Raw genomic sequence first — 24,117 nt, forward strand, 5'->3', positions numbered from 1 at the left:
CATTTTCCTTTCTGAATCGCGCGGGAATACCTAATAGGGCCATCAACATGCATATGCATGTTGCGGGCGCTATTAGGTTCGGGGGGGGGGGGGGGGGGGGGAGTTGGACACGCGTTTTCGGCCCCTTACTGAATAAGGGATAATGCTAGTACATCTGAAATGCGCATCCAATCGAGGGTTAACAGTGCACTCCATCGGAGCACACTGTACTGTATCAGCCCATTAGATAAGTAAACAGTCAACTCTCATGAACAGATGGTGAGTGCCCTGGCCCTTGGGCTGACATGTTGGTTATGTTAGCTGCTCAGGGAGGCTATGCAAGAATGCAAACTTGTCATTGGGCCAAGGCAATTCTCAAATTTTATCGACCTACCAGGCTGTTGCGCGCCTCACAGTGAGGTTTATTGGAAATTAAATTTCCCAAAATAGTCAGGCTCCACATTACTCGTGAGGGCTTTTTCCACTGCAGCACCAACTTTATGGAACTCCTTTCCCATAGATATCAGCAATGTGATTCACTTAACAAGTTTAGAAAACAGATTAAGACATTTTTATTTAATTCGACCTATAGTTAATTTTGTGTCTTTGTTTTGCTTATTCATTTTTAAATGTTTGCTGTTTACTTTAGAATTATTTTACATTTTTAACAAGCTAGCTCTTTCTTAGATTATTTTAGCTTATTTACCTTAATGGTTTTGTCATTTAGTTTTATTGATTTTATGCTATCTTATGTTTATTATTTTTTTTTATCATATTATGTATGTAAATGTGTTCACCGCCTAGGCCTCACTGTGTTGGGCAGTTTATAAATTCAAATAAATGTAAATGATGCTGGTCTATCTGAAGGTTGGATTTGGAACAGGATGGTGTCATGCCTTCACGTGTTGAAAGTCACCTCTGAAATGTATAGGTCAGAGTTTATTTAGTGAGGACTATAACAGCACCCACATGTCACCTAACAAAGGATTCACCTTACTGAACCCAAGGTAAAGCTGTGTTAGAAGCTATTAACCCAGCTGGTAGCCACGGAGAAATAGTGAGATGTCAGGGCGCAGCAAGGCCCTTTGCCTGACCAGCTCAGGGCTAGTCATGTTGTCCTGCTTTATGTAGGTACATAGAAAATCTGCAGAGTAGTTTGTTATAACAATTTCTGTTTTAACTTGCTTTGATGTGTTTGCAAAAGGTAAAAAAAAAATAAATGCATAAATAATGAACTCTTCCTTTAGAAAAATGATTCTCAGTGAAATGAGGTCCCTCCGTGAGTATGACAGCCATACTAGGTCAGATTTCCACTGCATTCTTTTGGTAGCCCCATCTTATTAATGAAGATAAAAACCAAAAATGACAACCGTATCCATGGCAACCATCGCCAGTATATTCCCTCAGCATATAGGTGGATGGAAGGATTCCAAATGTCGTCTTTGATCAGTAATTTTTATGTTGCTTGCCATCAGTTGTCATGCGTGCGCCCTCACTATCTCTATTACATTAAATACTAAGGTACTTAGTATTTGGATATACATCGGAACACTTCTCTGGGGGATTGGCATTCAGCGTGACGTTTTGGTTCAGTGGAAGAAAGCAATGAACTTGCTAAAGAACTGCAATTAAAACCCCGCCAGATGCCAAGAGAGCTCTTCTAGGTCCCTCACTCTGGCCCCAAGCATCTAGCTGACCTATACTGGACTCTGCGTGCTGCACCTCACGGTGAGAGGCTGAATACACACACTATAGTGCTTTCTCACTGCGGCCAGCGGTGCTTCATACATCTATCCCAGGTATTTGTCTGGTCCTGAAGTTATTTCAGTCAGACATTCCCGTTTGCACGCGCTCTACAACGATCCTGAACTTAGCTTTTTCCAGCGTGCTGAAAGTAGTTGTCAATTTTGTTAAAGAAAAAAAAAAGCTGCAGCTCTCTATACTAGGATTTTTCTCTTTTGCTTTAGGTGGATTCAGGCAATCTGAACTTATCACTTGTCAGTTAAATTCTGTCAGAACTAAAGTTTCCCAGTGAACATACACTCTCAGATGTAATTGGGGTGAGATGGCAGGTCACCTAGCAGAGGCGGCAGGTTGGCTTGGCTACATTTACCAGGGAAGGCAGTAAAGGATAAGGAGGGATTTTCCTGCCAGCAGCCAAGCTTCTGAGGCTGACAGCCGGGAAACTTCCTCAGCTACAGCAGTGTCTGCAGAGGCAATCTGCAGACTGGGAGGGCCAAATGATTCTCGTTTGCTAATATTTACTATAGTACTAGTTTATATTATAGATTGAATGAAAAATGGTGATAATTTCAAAATGTATTTATTTATAGAATATCTAGCAGAATTACCCAGTCTTCAAACGTGTGCATACATGTGTGTGTGAATGTTTGTGTTGGTTTCCATGTATTTATGTTTATGCATGTGTATATTTGTGTTGCGCTTGTATGTGTTAAATATTTTGTGTATGCATGTTTTGTGTGTTTGTATGTGTGTGTGTATGTTTTGTGTGTCTCTGTAGTGCGGTCAGTCCTGAAAAAGTTACATATAAAGATGCAGCCTCCTGCGAAACACGGATATGTCGGGGGACTGAGTTCTACTTGTAGCTGGGTTGTAACCCATCTTTAAAGCAGTGATTACGATAATGAAACTGAATTATCTGCAATAAAAAGTTTTCTTGCATTATATGAACTTGATTTTGACTGCCTTCCTAGATCCAAAGGTTAAGTGTATCACACTATTCATTCTCTGGATCTCCACTTGCCTATTGGTTACGAAGCCAGAAAACTTGCCATGAGATATATATATATATATATAAACTTAGATAGCAAAGTATAAATTGTTTCACTGAATTATGTATAATCAGGCAAACAACTGATAAAAAATCAATACCTATAAACGACACTTGACCGACGTGCCGCAAATGCGCAGTAGAGACCAGCTCTACCGCGCATGTGCGGGCGAGCACGTCGGTCTCAGGCAGCGTCAGGGAAAAAAATGGCGGCGTCGAGTGGCGGTTCGCAGCGGCGGTAGCGGCGGCGGTTGGCAGCAGCGGCGGGTAGCAGCGGCGGTTCGCAGCGGCGGCGGTGGCAGCAGCGGGCGGTGGCAGCAGCGAGGGAGGGAGGAGAGAGAGAGCGGGAGGGAGGGAGTGAGTTCAGGGAGGGACTGAGGGAGGGAGAGGGGGACTGAGGAGGGAGTGAGTGGGACTGAGTGAGAGGGAGGGAGGGAGAGAGTGAGTGGGAGGGACTGAGTGAGAGGGAGTGAGTGGGACTGAGGGGGAGAGGGACTGAGTGAGAGGGAGGGAGGGAGGGACTGAGTGAGAGGGAGGGAGTGGGACTGAGGGCAAGGACAGAGGGAGTGGGACTGAGTGAGAGGGAGGGAGGGAGAGAGTGGGAGGGAGAGAGAGAGGGGGAGAGGGGGGAGAGAGAGGGGGAGGGGGAGAGAGAGGGGGAGACTGAGTGGGAGGGAGGGAGGGAGACTGAGTGGGAGGGAGAGGGAGGGTGGGGAGGAGTGGGTGAGGGAGGGGGTGGTGAAGAGTGAGGGGAGAGAGAATGAGGGGGAGGTGAGAGACAGAGGGATGTAGCCCATTTTAACGGGCTTAACGGCTTGTAATATATATAGTATACCCTAATCCATATGGCTTCCTAATAAGCCCTCATAAAATATCTTCAAGGGGCCTATGCAATAAAGCTTAATGTGCATAGGAAGGGCCTTTTATGCATTATAAAAATAGCACGCTATGCAATAAGGCCTCGATATGCTCCTTAAGATGTTCCCCCAATACATTAATGTATAGGCCATAAAATTAAAAGGTACCCAAATCTAAATAAGTTAGCATTATCTAAAAGAGAGGCTTTAACATGAGCATGATATGCTCTTCTCACATACCACTTTACCAAATGCCAAAAACTGAACACCAGATGTTAAAATTTGTGCGTGCACACTGCCTCAAGAAGACCCCATGTCCAAGGGCTGGTTAATAATAAGGATTTCATCTTCCTAGCCCCCATCAGGAGCAATCACCCCTCATCCACAACATCAAGAGCTCCACCCTTCTTGTAGCATCAGTAATGCCACCTTCTTGTGGTAAAAATAACCTCCCCCTCCCACATTTGGAATTAGTAACACCCGTCTCCACAGCATCATCAGGCAGCCAGAATGCCCTCAAGGCACTCCTCCCAGTGGCCAAAACTCCCTAACATCACTCCCACCCTCCAAAAGGCTGCAGCATTTTCAGCAGGAGTGTTCGGATATCCCTCTTGCTGTGAAGGTGGGGAGCCCTAAGGAATGGTAACCCCTCATTCTGGAGGAGGGGTGGGAGAGAAATTGGCTGGTATTGGCTACTGTGGTGGTGCATTCTGGGGGTGGAGGGGGGTGGGGAGGAGAAGTCCAGCTGTCTGATAATGCTATAGGGAGAGGTGGTGTTATTGATGTCCCTTGGTGGGGGGTTCTGTTGCTTTGGGTAGGAAGTCTTATTGATACTATATAGGGGGTAATGCTGCAGGTAAGGAAGTGAGGGTATTATTGCATTGGTGGGTCAGTGATAAGGAAGTCTGACCTTGATGGATAGGGAGTTGGGGATGGCTGATATACCCGATTCATTTTGGGCCGGTGAGCATGGGGGAAATTCCGGCAGCCAGCACAGACACTTTTCTGTTAGCAACCATGCCAGTACTGAAACCACGAGAGTGCGGGGTAATTTTTCGCGTGCCTTGGTAAAATTTATCTCATAGCATGTTAAATCCTATTTTTGCATGTGCATTAAAATTTTATTGAGTCATATGCCTAAACGTTTATTGCACAGGCCCCCATTATATCTTAACAGAGGAAACCATAGACCAGCTAGACCAAAAAAGCAGAGAATCCTAAAAGCTACTGATCTACTACAGGCATCAAATACTCACATAATGTTCACATTTGGAGACTTGGTTTAGAAAAGCTAACCCTGTTTATAGCAGTGGTTCTCAACCCAGTCCTTGGGACATACCTAACCAGTTTGGTTTTCAGGATATCCACAATAAATTTGTATGAGATACATTTGTACGCAGTGCCTCCACCGTATGCAAATTTTATCTCATGCATATTCATTGTGGATCTCTTGAAAACCTAACTAGCTAGGTGCGTCCTGAGGACTGGGTTGAAAACCCCTGGTTTACAGGACACTTTATATTGCTTAATCCCATAGTGATTTTCTATTGCTTTTGTACGTTGTTAGTCATTAATAGTTACAGTATGTTACTCTGTTAGCCTTGTTTCAGACAGTGCTAGAATCCTACTTCCTAGCAGGTTCGATCCAGGTTTATACTTACAGTCGGGGGGCATTTTTTCTGTGAATAACTTGTAATATTCTTTTAGAAATTCAAAATTCTCCTGGTTGATATTTTCTTGCAAAGAGATATCCCCAAACCTAAAATGGGAGATACATGTGTGGAAACAATAAAACAGAAAAGAGGAGATCAACTCAAGTACTTTGTTGGATTATAAAGGTTTGTTTTTTTTTATCACAGTATGGGGCTGACAATGTTTCATATAAATTCAAAGAAGATGGCATTTTCTATTTACGAGGGTGCATCATGCAATGGGACATTTCACTTGGTGATTTCACAAAATAGAGCAAGTTTTGAGGAACACAAAGTTTTTGAAAAATTGCTGGACTAGCAAATGATGACAAGGGTGAGAGTCTTCAGTGTAGTGTGAATCCTGAAACTCTGGATTGATGCCATCTTTTGTAAAATTACAAGGTTGCTAAAATATTCACAATTTCTGTTCAAGACTCCTGTCTCCTGGTTTTGATAATAGCTCTATGTGTGTGTGAAACATTCTTCCACGATGCAGCAAATCATCGCATGATCCTCATAAAGGTTTTTAATCTTTGTTTGCATTTTAATTGTCAGAGTTCAGCATTTTCTTTTGTAGAGCAGGAATTGGGGATTTCAGGATAACCTTGCAGCTCACATCGTTTGCTGCTGTAGGTGACAAACCAAATGCATAATTCTTGCCACATCTGTTATCTATGGGGTCAAGCCAACCAACCTGAAGGTTACAACCTGAAGGAATCAAAAGGGAAAACTCTGGCACTCATATACACATGCCTAATTGCATATTTCAATTCCCATGAATGGTTTAGCAAGTCACAATGCAGAAAGAACCACTGGCACGCAAGGACACTACGATCATCATGTCAAAAAAATACCTTTTATCATCTATGCCAGGGATGGCCAACACAGATCCTCGCGAGCCATAAACAGGTCTGATTTTCAAGATATCCACAATGAATATGCAAACAATGAAAGCAGTGAATGCAAATCTGTCTCCTTCATATTTACTGTGGATATCCTGAAAACCAGGCCTGATTATGGCTCTTGAGGATGGAAGATGGCCACTCATGGCCTATGCATTCTGTATGCTAATGCTTCATTCACAGCTGTCCTTGTCCATGAAGGGACAGAATTTAAGGGACTCTGGCTAAACACATTTCCCTTGCACACAACGTGCAATCCTAAACCTCTGCATTGTCTTCATGAACTCACAAACCCCCCTCCATACATCAGCACAAACCAGCAAGACTACAGACGCTGAACGGCGAAGTCTCATCTGTCCTACACAAGGGCTCTACCCTGCATGTCCAGTAGTCATAGAAACATAGAATATGAGGGCTGATAAAAACCTTAAGACCCAACAGTCTTCTCAAATTACTTCATGTTACAGTGCCACAGACCCACTCTTTTGCAGCTAAGGATGTACTGTGCTCGGCTCATGTCCTCTTGAATGCTGTGGCTGCTTTTACTTCCACCGGCTCCATAGAGAGGCAATTCCATGCATCCACCACCTATTCTATGGAGAAACAATTTCCACCTCCTGTGAGCCTCATATCATGGCCTCTTTTAGAAATTCCTTTCCACTGAAAGAGGTTTGCTTCATGTGTATTTATTTATACCTTTGAGATATTTGAATATCCCCATCATCTCCCCTCTCTCTCCTCCCTCAGTTCTGTATTTAAGCCATATGACCTTTGGGTACAGACCCTGCACCATTTTTGTAGCCCTTGTATGGATTGCCTCTACTCTTCCTATATTCTTTTGGTGGTGTAGCCTCCAGAACTGGATATACTGCTCAAGACGAGATTTCGCAAATGACCAATATGGAATCATTATTCCTTTTTATCTACTGGTTAAGACTATCTATGTATTCTAGCATTCCTCTGGCTCTGGCCACAGCCTTGTTGTACTGTTTTTGTTTATTTATTTATAATAACAGAAAAACTGTGCTAAACAGTGTACAAAGTAACAAATAACAAAAATATCACATAATAAACTTACGCAAACAAAATTCAATCAATAAAATATTTTAAAACTAAAAACATCAAGAAAAAAACAACTGGAAAAAAATATGCTTTCAAATGTTTTGCAACTTTGATGTTATCATGATTACCATGAGGCTTCTTCTCCTGTTTGGGGCACATTGTTTACTTGGATCTCTCAACCCCAAATGTGATACTCTATACTTTCTTGCACTGAATCATAGGTGCCAGACATCTGACCACTCTTTGAACTCATTATTTTGTCTACCCCCTCAGAGATATCCACTCTATTACAGATCTTTGTATCATCCACTAAACCCTCTGCAATATCACTCGTGAAAATATTAAATGGAACTGGCTCCAGGACTGATCCCTAAGGCAGTCTATCAAGGGTGTCATTAGGCAAGAGCCCATGGGACTCATGCCATGATTCTGTTTGCCAGTGGCCCCAAACTAGTAAGCCATTGAGTTGGACACAGGGATCTAAAAATGCGGCAAAGAATTTGGAGCCGGTGACAACTGGGATGCGGCTGACAGTATGTGCTGGGAGGGACCGCTGAAGCAGTGCATGCGATATACATTCACTCTCCCCACAGCAAGTCCTGCCTCCATCTTTATCTGTAGCACCAACGTCAACCATGGGGACAGTGAGCATGCACGGCAAGCTGCTAGCCGCATACTGCTGGGGGTGGCATGGGGAGCACTGGAGAAGGACTGCTGAGACTAGGGGAGTATTGCAGGAAGATTTTTTTGAGATTACGGGGGAGCACTGGGAAAAATGATTGAGGTTGGGGGGAGAAGCGCACGTGAGTAACAGTTTTGTTGAGATGCTTATGCAGCTAGCAGAGCCTGCCAAAGAAACTTGGAAAGAGGTAAGTGCTCTGGTGAAATGGTTCCACAAGAAATGGTATGAACTATTCCCTTGATTTTTCAGGAAGGGAAAAGTAAAAAATTTATATTTTTTCCCTCACATATCAAACAATGAAAGCTACACGGCCTCCAAGGGAGTCCTGCCTGGACATACTCCTGCTCTGAACGGGATGGGAAGGACAAGGTTCAAAATGTACCTGGATGAAAAATGCCTGTGAAGATCACCTGGCTGAAAGCATGTGCTGGGTTAAGGGGAGGCCTTCGCAGGGGTGGTGGTGTGAGAGGTGGGATTGGTGCACGTACGCTGCATGCCACTTGCCAGACTGAATGAGGGCCACACATAAAGCAAGTGGAAAACCTGTGGGCCTGTTGTATCCTTGGGCAATTTTCAAAGGGAAAATACCGCACCTGGGCGGGCAGTTTTTAAAACTGATGCCTAAATATATTTGGGGTATAGGCCTGAATGAACCCATGTGACTGGTGGATGAATAACCTTTTGCAGTCTGAGCTGGAGGAGGCACGGAGTGAAGCCTGGAATTTCCAAATATCTTTATTTCTGGTTGACCCAAATAACTTTTTTGCCTCTTCCAAAACACCTTGCATAACAGCTGAATATCCCCTTTTACAACGGCAGATATTTGGAAACCCCTTCCCCAAGAAATCCAATTGTTATTCGTCAGATGAAGGCTCACTCCTTCTAAGGTGACGCAGTCTCAATGTTCTTTTGTAGACAGATTTGTAATTCACTTTTAGCTTTGCATTATAACTAATATCCTCATATCACTCGAGAACAGTAAGAGTAAAAACGATAATCTAATTGCTGTCTTGCGGGACCTCTCTCTATATCTTATACAAATAAACAACATTAGGAATCTGTAGTCAGCAGAGCGGAGAGTGGGAGTTTACCCGGAGTGGCTTTAGGGTAGCTTCCTTCTGACCTAGACTTACCTGGGTATGTTTAGTTTGGCAGCACTCAGTGTCAGTACTACATGGCTATACTGAAGCGCCAGTCCCTGGCACGCGTCACCCTCTCTTTTCACTCGGCTGGAGAAAATGTTCGATTAAAGGGGTTTTTGTCCAGGTTACTGAAAACCTATCCCAGACAGACCCCAGTACATTACATAAGGAACATCCAATGTTCGTATACATCTAATCTTTATGACTAGGGCAGAAGCACTGGTATTGCCCGGTGCAGCTCTGAAGGCCCTTATGCATGCACACCGATTTTGTTTGGCATTACCAGTACCGCTTCTCCATCTTGGATGGCAGATGAGTGACTTTGAAAAACTGTATTGCATGCTATCGGTTGACCTTCATGAAGCCTAGTACAATTATTCTAGGAATGTGGCCAGATACCTTCCCATGGACATTCATCATGAGGGCTTTTCTTGTGCCCTCATCTTTTTTGAATAATACACTATTAAAACATTGTCCACTTCTAGGAGACTGAAGCAAAAGGGCCATTAACTTCTGGAGTTAAGAGAGCTGTTTGATTCTTAGGAGTAGCAGAGCATGTGCCCAGCAGCCACACACCAGGTTACAAGTCTGTTTTCCATACCTCCAGTGTACCAATCAATGCATTTCTTGGGAGAAGCGTATGATGACCCTATGTTCCCTTGTCTAAAGAACAAGTCATTCCTTGTACAACTGGATTCAATTTAGAAATCTGCCAGCTGCATACAAAGAAAGACCTGGTCTGTCTGTTCTCCCCTGACTTTTCACAGCAATTCTCTTCTCTATAATTTGTGATGATAGCAGCCATCAGGTGGACCATCTGTGCATTGCTGAATTCTGGCCCAGCACTGTGTATTTTGAATTGTATGAAATGGGGGGAAAAAAATCTCTGAATGTGGTTTCCATCCTAACACTTCGTGCTTACCTTTCAGCAAGCGTTTGCTGTTCATTGATTCCAACATTAAAGAGTACTGGGCACACATGAAGCAACTTGCCTCCTTTAATCTCCTGCGGCAGCAACTCAAACATCTTTGCTGGAAGCTTGACCTCTATGACATAATGCTCGCTGAAAGAAAAAGAATAAACTGAAGGGGATGGGAACATCCTGCTGTTCAATTACATTTGTTACCATTCCCATGTTAAACAGCAAACAACAAAACCTAACTATTTCTAGTACCTATTACGCCACCTAGTTTAATTTGTTATTTGTTAATGTAGGTAAATTAAACTCCCTTTATCAACATCCATGACCTCTAGTTCCCTTAAGTCTACCTGCCCTCACGCTATCCTGTGCACTATTCTATCCTCTTCTACTTGGGATCATTTCACACCTACTTGGAATACATACTCTTTCAACGCGGCAACCTTCTCTAGCCTATTATTATCTGAAAGATATATTGTACCATTACACTGACTTATTCAACTGTCTTGCAGAGCTGCCAGCCATCTAGAGATGAAGGTCTGGAGATCTTGCCTGGACTGGGTAAATCTCAGGACGTTAGTCTCCCGACCCTACGCTAGCTGGATAAACAAACTAAGTACCCGGGCAGTTAGCAGTGAAAGGTCACGCAGAATGGGAGCTCTGCAGAGGGCACTCTTATGACCAGTAAAGGCACAGAATCTTTTATGAAAACACTGATTGTACATCATTGAAAAAAATAGGTGAATGGTGCATGAATCTCTGCATGAGGTTGTGTTTTTTTTAATTCAGCACACAAGTTGAGACTAAGACATTCAAGTGTCACAGAGGGTAACCAACGGAAGTGAAAAATAGTAGCTTCCCTTTGGTTAACAAGAAGGTTCCTAATCTGATTGCAGTTTAGCAGCCAATAGGCAAGCTGTTTTGGTCTGCTGCATGTTACCCCGTTGTGAAAAGGATTGCCAGTGTTACTCCTCTCTTTTACGGGCCGATACAGTAAAATCGCGGGAGAGCGGGCGAGCGCCCGCTCTCTTGGCATGCGCACAGGCCACTCTCCTGTGCGCGCAATACAGTATTTTAATTTATTTAAATTAGGCCCGGCGGTAAAAAGAGTCGCTAGGAACACTACCGCGTCCCTAGCGCCTCTTTTTTGACAGAAGTGGCGGCTGTCAGCGGGTTTGACAGCCGACGCTCAATGTTGCCAGTGTCGGTTCTCGAGCCCGCTGACAGCCACGGGTTCGGAAACAGGACTCCGGCTAAATTGAGCATCCGGTTTTCGACCCGCCAGCCGTGGGCCCATTTTAAATTTTTTTATTTTTTACTTTTTTAAACTTTCGCCATGATATTAAGTTGGAGGGTGCACAGAAAAGCAGTTTTTACTGCTTTTCTGTGCACTTTCCCAGTGCCTAGAGAAATTAGCGCCTACCTTTGGGTAGGCGCTAATGTCTGAAAGCAAAACGCGCGGCCAAATGCCGGCTAACAGTGTGCTCCGTTGGCCGATACAGTACAGTGCGCTCCGTTGGAGCGCACTGTACTGTATTGGCCCGTTAGCTGGAGCTAAGAACCAAAAGGCTGATATAGACAGTTCCTGCTAGCTTTCTGGCCCATTTTGGATCACATCAGATGTTGTGGTGCTTGAATTTTGCAGCAGTAAGAGCCCTGGGAATCCAGATTACCTTGTTTGAGAGGCCAGGTAATTGGAATTTAACTGCATTGTAGATTTTATAATTGGAAAGCTAAGGAAAGTCTCCTAACGTTAATACGATTTTCAAGAAACTCACTGCTGGTCAGTATCTTTACCACCTGCAGATACAGCAGCAACAGTGGTCGCCTGTAATTAATGAACGTAGTGGAGTCTACTGTGCTGTGCCTTTCCCTTGTCCTGCGGGCGGGTTAGCAGTCACGGCTCTTCATAGAACAGTATTTTAATCAGAATCATAATGAGGTAGTGATGATCCTGCCGCCCATTTCATTACACTTTTGATGCTACACTGCTTTAGCATGGGGAGCATCAGTGCGAGATCGACACAATCCCAGAGTGAACCTAGAAGAAAGGGCTTGCGACCTGGATCCGAGGAGCGACGTCACTTTCCTGACATTGCAGAGTGAGTGACCGCTGTGCTGGTACTGTCGCCCAGAACCCAGTGCCAGATGTTGACTTGGTTTATCTGACATAGCCACCTGGACGTCCCACCACCAGCTTAAACTCGACAACCTATAGCCAAGACTGAACTTTTCATGCATCCTCCCAAACTCACTTCTCCCCCCCTTTCCACATTTTTCAATCTCCGTGGGTAACACCGTCATCTTCTCTGCCCTCTTGGTCTTCAAACTTACAGGCTGATATAAAAAGTGTTGGTTGCGCAAAACATGCCCACATACACGTATATGTGGGATGCGCGCGAGCAGTTACGTGCGTATGTACCCGTGCACGTGTGAGGAATAAAGGGGTCAGACTAAAGGTTCATAAATCCCAGTGTCCTATTTCCAATGCAAGTCACAAGTACCTGGCAGGATCCCAAGGAGTAGGTAGAGTCCATGTCACTTATGCCAGGGATAAGACATGGATTTCCTCAAGTTCACTTTAATAATGGTTTGTAGATTTTTCTTCCAGGAACTGGTTCAAAAGCATTTTCAAACCCAACTATACTAACAGCTTTTACCACATTTTCAGACAATAAATTCCAGAGTTTATGCGTTAAGTGAAAAAATATTTACTCCTATTTGTTTTAAATGTATTACCTAGTAACCTCAGTGTATGTACCTTAATCTTTAAAAGAGTAAATAACTGATTTGCATTTACTCATTCCTGTTCATACCCCAGATCAGTCCAGACAAGTGGGTTTTGCATCCCCACAGCAGATGGAGGCAGAGAATAAAAACTTTTCAGGTACTGCTGCATAGCTGAGAGTGCCACCTGCACTCCCTCACTATTTCTCTGTCTCCAGCAGAGGGTAGAGATGCAACTTGCAGTCTGAAAAAAAAAAAATTAGGAGTTAAGTTAGAAGAGAAGAGAAGATTAGAAGGAGACACTCCCTGAGGTGTTAGGTATCTACGTGGATCATCCCTCAGGTTGAGCTGGGTGAGCGGTGGGTTGGCAATCCCTGATCAGCTTCAGCCCGCAGCAGCCAGGAGTCTGAAAACCAGGAGGTCCTGGTTCCCTCTTTCCTCCTAAAGGCTTCTTCCCCAAGGTTTCTCCAGCTGCAGGGAAGTATTCATTTTTTCTAAATGGGGTGTTTTTCTGTGCTTCATGCTGCTTCTTTAAAAAAAAAAAAAAAAAAAAAAGAAGCTAGCAGCTGAACTGCTGTCGGGCTGTGAGGTCGCACAGCAGACCATCAACGAGGAAGAGGCTGAGGGCTCGCTGATTTCCAGAGCTTCGGGGCAGCGTTTTCCGGCTGCTGTCTTGCGCCTCAATCAGGCTGACATTTTAGCGTGGCAGACAGACTCAGCCACATGTATGCATAACGGTGCATACCTCCGAGCACAGGAACGCGTGTCAGGCCTGTGGCTCTAACCGCTTGCAGCTCAGTTAGGCCTCGCTGTGTGTGGAGTGTGCTGCAGGAGAGAAGGGAGCTGCAGGTGCCAGGAGGGTCACTTGTTCACAAGGGCCTGGTCAGGGAAACTCCAGGGGAGACTGCAGCCTGGCAGGCAGGAGAGCGGCACACAGCAAGAGGCAGACAGCTTCTCGGGAGTACAGGGACTCCCCTCCCCTGCTTTCACCTTCAATTCAGACCGGGTGGAAGCTCAGGGGGAGGAGAGTCAGTTGGATGAGCCCCAGCCAGTCGGAGAGGACGAGGATGTGGAAGGTTTTTCCACAGATTTTGTCTTACTTATGCATAAGGCCATTCTGGCCAGGAACGGTGCAGGAGGTAAATGGCCCCTGAAACAGCAGCCCTGGTGTCACTCTAAGAACCCTTAATAAACATGTGGATAAACGTGAACCGGTAGATGTAGTGTATTTGGATTTTCAGAAGGCATTTGACAAAGTCACTTATGAGAGGCTTCTAAGAAAATGAAAAAGACATGGGATAGGAGGCGATATCCTTATGTGGATTACAAGCTGGTTAAAAGACAAGAAACAGAGAAGGATTAAATGGTCAATTTTCTCAGTGGAAAAGGGTAAACAGTGGAGTGCCTCAGGGTTCTGTACTTGGACCGGTGCTTTTCAATATATCTATAAATGATCTGGAAAGGAATATGACGAGTGAGGTTATCAAATTTGCGGATGATACAAAATTATTCAGAGTAGTTAAATCACAAGCGGATTTAACTACTGGAGGACCTTGCAAGACTGGAAGATTGGGCATCCAAATGGCAGATGAAATTTAATGTGGACAAGTGCAAGGTGATGCATATAAGGAAAAATAACCCATGCTATAGTTACACAATGTTTGGTTCCATATTAGGAGCTACCACCCAGGAAAAAGATCTAGGCATCATAGTGGATAATATTTTAAAATCGTCAGCTCAGTGTGCTGCAGCAGTCAAAAAAGCAAACAATGTTAGGAATTATTAGAAAGGGAACGGTTAATAAAATGGAAAATGTCATAATGCCTCTGTATCACTCCATGGTGAGACTGCACCTTGAATACTGTGTACAATTTTGGTCGCCACATCTCAAAAAAGATATAGTTGCGATGGAAAAGGTACAGAGAAGGGCAACCAAAATGATAAAGGGGATGGAACAGCTCCCTTATGAGGAAAGACTAAAGAGGTTAGGACTGTTCAGCTTGGAGAAGAGATGGCTGAGGGGGGATATGACAGAGGTCTTTAAGATCATGAGAGGTCTTAACGAGTAGATGTGAATCGGTTATTTGCACTTTCGAATAATAGAAGGACTAGGGGGCATTCCATGAAGTTAGCAAGTAGCACATTTAAGACTAATTGGAGAAAATTATTTTTCACTCAATGCACAATAAAGCTCTGGAATTTGTTGCCAGAGGATATGGTTAGTGCAGTTAGTGTAGCTGGGTTCCAAAAAGGTTTGGATAAGTTCTTGGAGAAGTCCATTAATGGCTATTAATCAAGTTTACTTAGGGAATAGCCACTGCTATTAATTGCATCAGTACCATGGGATCTTCTTAGTGTTTGGGTAATTGCCAGGTTCTTCAGGCCTGGTTTGGACTCTGTTGGAAAGAGGATGTTGGGCTTGATGGACCCTTGGGTCTGACCCAGCATGGCAATTTCTTATATTCTTAAGGGGTCACTGGTCAGGGGGTCGTGTGACCTGCTCCCCCATTTGGGCCTTGCTCACCCAGTTGGGCAGAATGAAGAAGAGTACTCTGATGAATTCCAAGATGGGCTGGGTGATGATCTGGGGGAATGATCTTGGAGATCACACAGCAGACGGAGCAGTTGGGGTGGCCACACATAAGCAAGGATTTTATGGAGGGGTTCCAGTTGTGGGAGGGAGATGATCAGCGAGTGGTTCCACTCTTCCGCAAAGAGGTGTTGAGGTCTCTTATTGCCCCAGGTTCTAAAGGAACTGGGTATTAAGGTGCTCCAGGAGGAATCTGATAATGAAGGGGTGGACCAGGAGCTGGATGGGCTATGAAGTCCACCGAAAGCTTTTCCGCTACCTTGAAGGTTAAGAAGCTGGTGAACCAGGAATGGAATTTTCCGTAAGCGGGTTTCAAGGTGGCCAGGGCAATAGTGAAGTTATATCCTTTGATGGAGGACACGTTTCAGCTGCTAGTATTGCCTAAAGTGGATGCAGCAGTTTCGGTCACCAAGAAAACAACCATTCCAGTAGCGGGGTCGGCAGCACTAAAGGATCCTCAGGATCGTAAAGCTGAAAAGGATGTTTGAGGTCTCGCCCTTGAGACTCCATGCAGCGATTATGTGGTAATCTGATGCAAAGGCCTGCTTACACTAGGTGCAGAAGTCTCAGGAGAAGAACTCAGCCGACGCTAGCGACACTAGGCAGGTGGCCCAGTTGGAGCTTGAGGTTGCATACATAGCCAGCGTGCTGTATGATTAGATCCAGACTTCGGCCAGGAGTATGGTCACAGCAGTCTCTGCATGCTGTCTTCTGTGGTTATGAAACTGGTCAGCGGACATGTGGTCCAAGTCTCAGCTCTAATCTTCCTTTTACAGGGAAGCTTTCTTTTGAAGACCTTTCTTTTGAAGACCTAGAGTAGCTGAAGCAGTTGGGGAAGTCAAAGGGGAACAAACTACTCGAGGACAAGAAGACTGGCAGGAAGATTTTCCCAGCTTGCACTCGTTTCCAGGATATGAGATGGTTTTGTCTAACAAGAGTTGTTCAGTGCCACAGAAGCAGGGATATGGAAAGCAGAGGTCCTTTCAGGGTTCCTGAAGACCCCCCCAGAGATAATTCCAGTCAGGGCACTGAAGGTGGTAAATCTTCGCAATGAAGCCAGGATGGTCCACTCTCTCGAGGAAGCTGTCGAGGGATGCCTGTCACAATTTTATGACCTAGAGGTCATAAGAGATGATTACACTTTAGAATTTTCTCGCCACATCAGGGAAGCCTTTATGGTGTCCTACTGCACTTCCTGCAGCAGCAAGAGGTGGTCCAGGGTACACTGCGTTGCCTTTAGTGGTTAGACGTGATCATTCCAGTACCGTCATTGGAGCAGGGTCAAGGGAGGTACTCGATTTACTTCGTGGTTCCTAAGAAAGAATGCATAGTGGTGGTCCATCGAAGGGACTTTTTGGCTTTGTTGGATTTGACGGAGGCTTATCTGCATGTACCCATATGCGTGGAACATTAGAAATTTCTTCGGTTTATGGTGCTGGGACAGCATTTCCAGTTTCAAGCCCTTCCCTTCAGGCTGGCGATCGGACATGATCTTTCACGAAACTGATGGTTGTGGTGGCTGTGGAGCTCTGGAGGGAAGGGGTCTTAGTTCATCCTTATCTAGATGCCTGGTTTATCTGAGCAAAGTCAGAGGTAGAATGTCATCAGTCGGTTCATAGGGTGTTGGAAATGTTGAAATCACTGGGCTGTGTGGTGAAGTTAGCGAAGAGTCACCAAGTTTCAACCCAGGCATTGGGATACTTGGGAGTGAGATTCGACACTCGGCTGGGCAAAGTGTTTCTTACCTCAGAGAGGATTCTTAAGTTGCAGTTGCAGGTAATCCAACTATTTGGAATGCCAGTGCCCAGGGCCTGGGATTATCATCAGGTTCTGGGTTCTATGGCTTCTATGCTGGAATTGGTGCCATGGGCGTTTGCCCATATGCGTCCACTCCAGAGGGCACTTCTGTCCCATTGGAGTCCATTATCAGAGGAGTTTCATCGGTCCTTACCGCTGATAGGGATTTCCAGGTCCAGTCTCTCATGGTAGCTATCTCGGCCCATTTTGGAGAAGGGAGTGGATCTGGAGGTGCCGGATTGACTAGTGGTGACCATGGATGCCAGCCTCAGAGGTTGGGGGGCAGTCTGTCAAGGATGGATGTCCAAGGGCTACGGTTGCTAGAAGAAGCTACCCGGTCTATCAATCTTTGGATAGACCAGGTGGTATGCAGGGTGTTGATGGAATTCTTCCCTCAGGTTCGGGGGCGAATGGTGCGAGTATTCTTGAACAATACAATAACGGTAGCATATATCAATCGGCAGGGCGGGATAAAGAGTCGAGGTGTGCTCTGGAGGCCCAGGAATTGTTTGTCTCAGCGGAGCAATATCTGGAGAGGATTGCAGCATCACATGTAGCCGGAGTGAACAATGCACAGGCAGATTATCTCAGCAGACAGCAGTTGGATCCAGGGGAATGGGAGTTGTCGGTAGAGACTTTGGATCTCATTCGAACCAGGTGGGATCTGATGGCATTGCACAGCAATGCCAGTGCAGTGCAGTTCTTCAGTCACAGAAGAGAGGTAGAAGCCAAAGGGATCGATGCTCTGGTTCTTCCATGGCCAACATGAATTCTGCTGTATGTGTTCCCTCCGTGGCCTCTCATAGGTCAAGTCTTGCAGCGCATATAACAACATCTAGGTAGGGCGATTCTGGTGATGCCAGAATGGCCACGGCGTCCGTGGTTAGTGGAGCTGATTCATTTCGCTGTGGATGAACCCATCTGGTTGGCTCATCTGCAAGGACAGCTCAGGCATATCTTTTCAGATCTGTGGATCTCTTTTGTCTTGTAGCTTGGCTTTTGAGAGGAGATGCTTGAGATCGAAAGAGTACTCAGAGGCGGTTGTGGCATGTTTCTACAGGCAAGGAGATTGTCCACCTTGCTGGATTATGTTAGAGTGTGGACAGTGTTTGAGTCCTGCTGTGTGGAAGAGGGCCTGGATCTATTGCAGGTGGATATTCCGCACATCTTGATCTTTTTACAACAGGGCTTGTCTAAGTGTCTGGCCTATAATTCGCTTCAGGTGCAGGTGGCAGCCTTGGGTTGCCTTTAGAAGAAGTTGCAGGAAAAAGCTTTGGCTTCTCATCTGGATATTGTACGTTTTCTCAAGGAGACCAAGCATTTGCGACCACTGGTGTGAAGGACGTATGTCTCATGGAATCTTAACTTGGTTTTGTGAGGTCTTTTTGGGCCGTCCTTTGAACCTTTGCAGAGGGTATTGCTAAAGAACCTCACATTGAAAGTGGTGTTTCTGGTGGCAATTTGTTTAGCCAGAAGGATTTCAGAGCTTCAGGACTTGTCCTGCAGGGAGCCATTCTTGCAGATTTCCGAGGATGGCGTGTCTTTGAGTACAGTACTCTTGTTTGTGCCAAAGGTTGTTTCTTCATTCCACCTCAACCAGATGGTGGAACTAGTGGCATTTCCAAATTTGTCTATAGAGGGAACGCTTGTGAGGGAACTTCACTTATTGAATGTGCAGAAGACCCTGATGCAATATCTTCAGGTCACTAACAGTTTCCGATGATCTGATCATCTATTTGTCTTGTTTAGTTGCTCGAATAAAAGAGCGAAGACGTCTAAAGGCACTATTGTTTGTTGGTTAAAGGAGACTATTTTTTCAGCCTGTCTCTATAAAGATTGGAAGGTTCTGGAGGGTTTGCGGACACATTCTACTAGAGCACAAGCGGAATCCTGGGCGAAATGTCAGTTGGTATTGCCACAAGAGATCTGTAGAGCAGCAACATAATCTTCCCTTCACACTTTCACCAGGCATTACCACTTAGATGTGCGGGTGCCAGAGGAGGTGAGTTTCAGTAAGAGTGTTCTGCAAGCGGGTCTTTCGGGTGCCTGCCCAGTGTAGGGGAGCTTGGGTACTTCCTACTTGTCTGTATTGATCTGGGGTATGAATAGGAAGGGAAAATTGGTTTTACCTGCTAATTTTCATTCCTGGAATATTACAGATCAGTCCAGAGACCTGTTCCCTAGATTCTGAAAAACTGATAAGGTTATGTAACTGTTTATGCAGAGCTTAATTGTGTATATAAGGGCAGATTTTAAAAGGGTTACGTGCGTAATATACGCACGTAACCCTTTTAAACCTCTCCTGCTTGCACTGAGCCTATTTTGCATAGGCCCGGCGACGCACGCAAGCCCCGGGACGAGCGTATGTCCCAGGGCTTGATAAAAGGGACGGGGAGTGGGCAGGGCGGTCCGGGGGCGGGACCGAGGCCTCCGGCACAGTGGCTGTGCCGGGGAATCGCGCGCCGGCACTTGGCCAGCGCGCGCAACCTACGCCTGCCCAGAGGAAGGCGTAAATAAAGAAATAAAGGTAGGGGGGGTTTAGGTAGGGCTGGGGGTGGGTTAGATAAGGGAAGGGAGGGGAAGGTGGGGGGGCGGAGGGAACGGGGAAAGCCATCGGGGCTCTCCTAGGGCTCGGCATGCGCAAGGTACACGAGTGTGCACCCCCTTGTGCGCACCGACCCCGGATTTTATAACATGCGTGCGGCCTTGACATGAACCCAGGCCCAACACTGGGACCTCAGCCAAGAGGCTGGCTCTCAATGCCTGGGCCTTGGCCCAGGCCTCGGAGCCTCTTCGTTCTTTGGCATTTGCAAGCCAAATAATGCCATCCAGTGGGGTCGCGCCAGAGTTAATTAACTCCACAATATGTATGGCATGACCGTACATCAAAATGGCACCGTCTGTTGGGGTAAATGCACCGGAGTCCGGCAAGACCCCAGCAGACAGCAACATTTGGCTTGCAAGCGCCAAAGAAGGAAGAGGATGAAGAAGAGGCTCCAAGGCCTGGGCCTGACCCTGGGCTGAGGCCCAGGCATCAGGACCTGGCCTCCTAGCCTAGGCCTCACTGTCAGGCCTATGCCCCTGGCATCAGGTCCTCGCCTATGGGTCAGGTTGCGGCATTGGACTTGGGTCCTGGCTGAGGCCTGACAGTGATGCCTAGGCCAGGAGGCCCCAGCATTGGAAGCCGGCTTCTGGGTCGGGTCACCTCATTGAGCCTGGGTCTGGGCCTCAGCCTAGGCCCAGGTGTCGGGACCCGGCCTTGAGTAGGCCGAGTTCTAGGTGACCTACTACACTCTTGGCCTATGCAAGGTGAAGGCTTCGGCTTGGGCCTAGGCCAAAGCCACCATATCCCCACCGGACCAGAGGGATCCCGGCCCCGGCATTTTTTCAGGCAGGTGGGCAGGAGGCCCCGGGAGGGCTCGTTTTTCTTTTGTTTTGGTTTTTTTTAGTTTTTGATTCATTTTTTCCTCACGAATGAAAACGAATCAAACAATCCACAAACCGAAATTTGTGGGAAAAAAACATTCTGAAAATGAACCAAAAACAATGTTTTTTCTCCTGCACAACCCTACTGAATTCAGGACCAATGGCACTATCTTAGAGGAGTACTGAGAAGAAACTAGCAGGAAGAGTGCCTGAGAGCTAAATTTATAAACTGAAATCACAATCCAAAAACCTGCCCATAATTTAGAAGGATTTTTTTTGTAATTTTGAATCCTGATCACTGATATGATTATTAAGATCTCTGAAAATGGGGAATTTTAGGCTAGATTTGGAATCTCCACAGTGGATCATGAAATTTTGGTTCAGGTCTTCAATTACTCCTACCTCCAATTGTGCCCAAAAACAGCATCTGACTTAATTGGGCATTTCAAAGTTCCCTCCCTTCCTCCCATGCATGCACATCCGTACACACCCTAATCCTATCCCTCCCACTCACCCGGTACCCTAGAAACCCCATCCTGCTGCCAGGATCACATGACGCTATGATCGCTCCCAGAGGCCTCCAGGGTTGCCCTGACAGCAATGCTTAAAATAATAAACCACCAAAATGCTATTCTGACAGCAACACTTGGAGCTTACGCTGGTTGCTGCAAGAGCAGTCATAACCTACAGGGATTCTGGTGGCAGGAAGTAGTTTCTAGAGGTACTGGGTGGATGTGAGGGTTTGGATTAGAAAGGGGGGGGGGGGGCATGGAGAGGAGAGAGTTTTGAAATGTCATTTTCACCAACCGAGGAGGGGGACAGAAAAGTGTGCAATTGGGGTTTTTTTTCTAGGAGGGGATTGAAGGGAGATGAAGAACTCGCCCAGCAGGGCCCCTTTCTCATACATAGCAGGGGGGGAGGGGGACGGGAATCTGGCTGCTAGGCTTGCGCTGCAATTTTTTTTTTGTTCTCACTATAGCCACTTAACTGACTATAATCCTTTGAATATAGTTAAGCCCCAAGTTGTTTGGGTACACTTAACTTTAAACCTAACCAGCATTATTCAAAAATAGCTGGTTAGGTTAAAAGTTATTTGACTAAAGGTAGCTGGATAAGTTCTCTAGGGGATATTCAGCAGATAAGTTAGCTGTTTGTGGCATAAACCAACTGAGGTCTTTTCCAGGAGTTCCAGACGGTTTACTTAATCCAAAACATTTCCGCGTTCTTTCATCACTACAGCTAATCTTTGATTGGGCTAGGAGAACATTTTAGAGACAGACCCATCAGCTTCTCTTTTTTTTCCTGCTATTCATGCAAATTTGAAAATCCGCTCTCGGTTGTTGTGGCACTGGACATCGTTTAGAAATCACAGCTTCCAGCCTCTCTTCTTTCCTACGACTGAAGTGAGCTTGCTCCACAGCCCGTGGTTTATTTACCACTTTGAAGGCCAGATTTCTTTCATCACTGAGGCTTCCAGCTGGTTTGTGTCAAGTCCAAAAGTGCTCCTCAGAAGCACCAGGTCACAAACGGTTATTATTAAGCTACTCCAGACTCCTTGTGGGAGCCATTTACAAGAAGCTGCGTTTCTTCTGCCCAGGTCACTGGCATCATTTGTCTTAATTACTCCAGATGGTTTACCCATCTCACTGTGTCCTTCCCGGTTATTCATTTTAATACTTTCTTTGGAAGCTCCCTGCATGAAAGTGCATTGTCAGGAATAATTAAGAAAAATTATGGTGTACATCTCTCCCCCTTCCCACCCCCATCAGTGGTAGGAATGCAATTTTTGGTAAACAGTAGCTCTTTGTAGTGAATTTAATTTGCAATCATCTAAGATACATGGCCCTATTAAGACAAAAAGAAAATCTGCAACAGTGAAAAGCCTTAGATTATACAATAATGAAAAAATATTAGGCCTTCATATGCCGCAAATCTCTTCTAATTTACTGCGTCAGCCACACAATTTCAGTACATGACAGCGCTGCTAATCAACCTTCCAGGCCCTGTTCAGCATCGTTCTCTACTGACCTTATTCCGTTCCTGGCCCCTTCCCACCTTCACCCACTGGGAAGACAAGCCCAGCACAGTGTAAATCGATGACAGGGCTATCCAGGAAGAGCAACAGTCAGGGACGACTCAAAGAAGTTACATCCCTGTGCCCAGCCCAGCTCTCTATGGCTTTAGGATATAAACCGCACCTACCGCCTTCCGCTTACTACAGGCAGGAAATCGTCAGACTGGGCTTCAACTATTTTAAACGTGACATGTTGTAAATCTGAAATGCCAAGAGCCATGTCCTCCAGCATCCCGACTTCCTCACCTAAACAGAAGAAAGCAGAATTAGAGCAGGTTGACTGCTAAGAATGTGTGCCAGCATTGATGGTATCCTTACACGCCTGATGTTCGGGGAAAAAAAAAGGAGTCTACTGGGACAAGGAAGGGGGAGTGGGTAGGAAGTGAATGGGTTAACTTGCAGCCTCCAATTCACCAACTTTCTTCTGTCCTATTATTTTAAGTTCCTATCATTCGACCTTGTATTTTTTTGCGACAAACAATAACAATCCCATCAGTCCTCCAGCTTCACTAGCAAAACACTTGAATTAAAAAAAAAATTCTCAATTTCTGAGGGAGCACAAAATGAGGCAGTTTGGATTTAACTACTCACCTTTCTGGGTTCAAACTCAAGGCGAGTTACAGTCAGGTAGAGTAGGTAAGTTTCCTACCTTGGGCAGGGCACTTCAGCCTCCAATGCTTCTGGTAGAAATTTCAGCTGGAGAGTAAAGTGACCTACCCAAGGTCACAAAAGGCTGTAAGGTGGCAAGCCCTGGATTCCCTGGTTCTCAGCCTGCTGCGCTAACTGATCCTCTGCGCTAACTGATCCTCTGCGCTAAATGATCCTCTGCGCTAACTGATCCTCTGCGCTAACTGCCGCGCTAACTGATCCTCCGCGCTAACTGATCCTCTGCGCTAACTGATCCTCTGCGCTAACTGCCGCGCTAACTGATCCTCCGCGCTATCTGATCCTCTGCGCTAACTGATCCTCTGCTCCCTCTCTGCCATTTTACAGTCTCTTCACATCTCGGGTACAAATCTGATTCTGCTGGGTAGTCACCAAAAGTCATTACCGTCTGATAACAGTTTGGAGGCATATTTGAAACGAGCTAGTGGTCTAACTCCAGTTCCTAGTGGACATCGCTAAAAAAAAAAAAAAAAAAATCATTGCCCTGGATTCCCTGGTTCTCAGCCTGCCGCACTAACTGATCCTCTCCGCTAACTGCCGCACTAACTGATCCTCCGCGCTAACTGATCCTCCGCGCTAACTGATCCTCTGCGCTAACTGCCGCGCTAACTGATCCTCTGCGCTAACTGATCCTCTGCGCTAACTGATCCTCTGCGCTAACTGCCGCGCTAACTGATCCTCTGCGCTAACTGCCACGCTAACTGATCCTCCGCGCTAACTGATCCTCCGCGCTAACTGATCCTCTGCTCCCTCTCTGCCATTTTACAGTCTCTTCACATCTCGAGTACAAATCTGATTCTGCTGGGTAGTCA

General features: G+C 45.7%; 1 protein-coding gene across 5 annotated transcripts in view; it reads right to left on the bottom strand.

Moving 5' to 3' along the window:
* INPP4B (inositol polyphosphate-4-phosphatase type II B) overlaps nucleotides 1-24,117 on the bottom strand; it is a 1,386,300-nt gene that overhangs the window by 85,125 nt on the left and 1,277,058 nt on the right. For all 5 annotated transcript variants that reach the window (XM_029598221.1, XM_029598061.1, XM_029598140.1 and 2 more), the window contains 3 exons: nucleotides 22,768-22,885; nucleotides 10,029-10,169; nucleotides 5,289-5,386 (listed from right to left, as the gene is read on the bottom strand). In XM_029598221.1, coding sequence (XP_029454081.1) covers nucleotides 5,289-5,386; nucleotides 10,029-10,169; nucleotides 22,768-22,885 — 357 coding nt within the window. The remainder of the gene's footprint in view (nucleotides 1-5,288; nucleotides 5,387-10,028; nucleotides 10,170-22,767; nucleotides 22,886-24,117) is intronic.

This window comes from Rhinatrema bivittatum, chromosome 1 (assembly GCF_901001135.1).
Source record: "Rhinatrema bivittatum chromosome 1, aRhiBiv1.1, whole genome shotgun sequence".
In the NCBI taxonomy this organism is placed as follows: Eukaryota; Metazoa; Chordata; class Amphibia; order Gymnophiona; family Rhinatrematidae; genus Rhinatrema; species Rhinatrema bivittatum.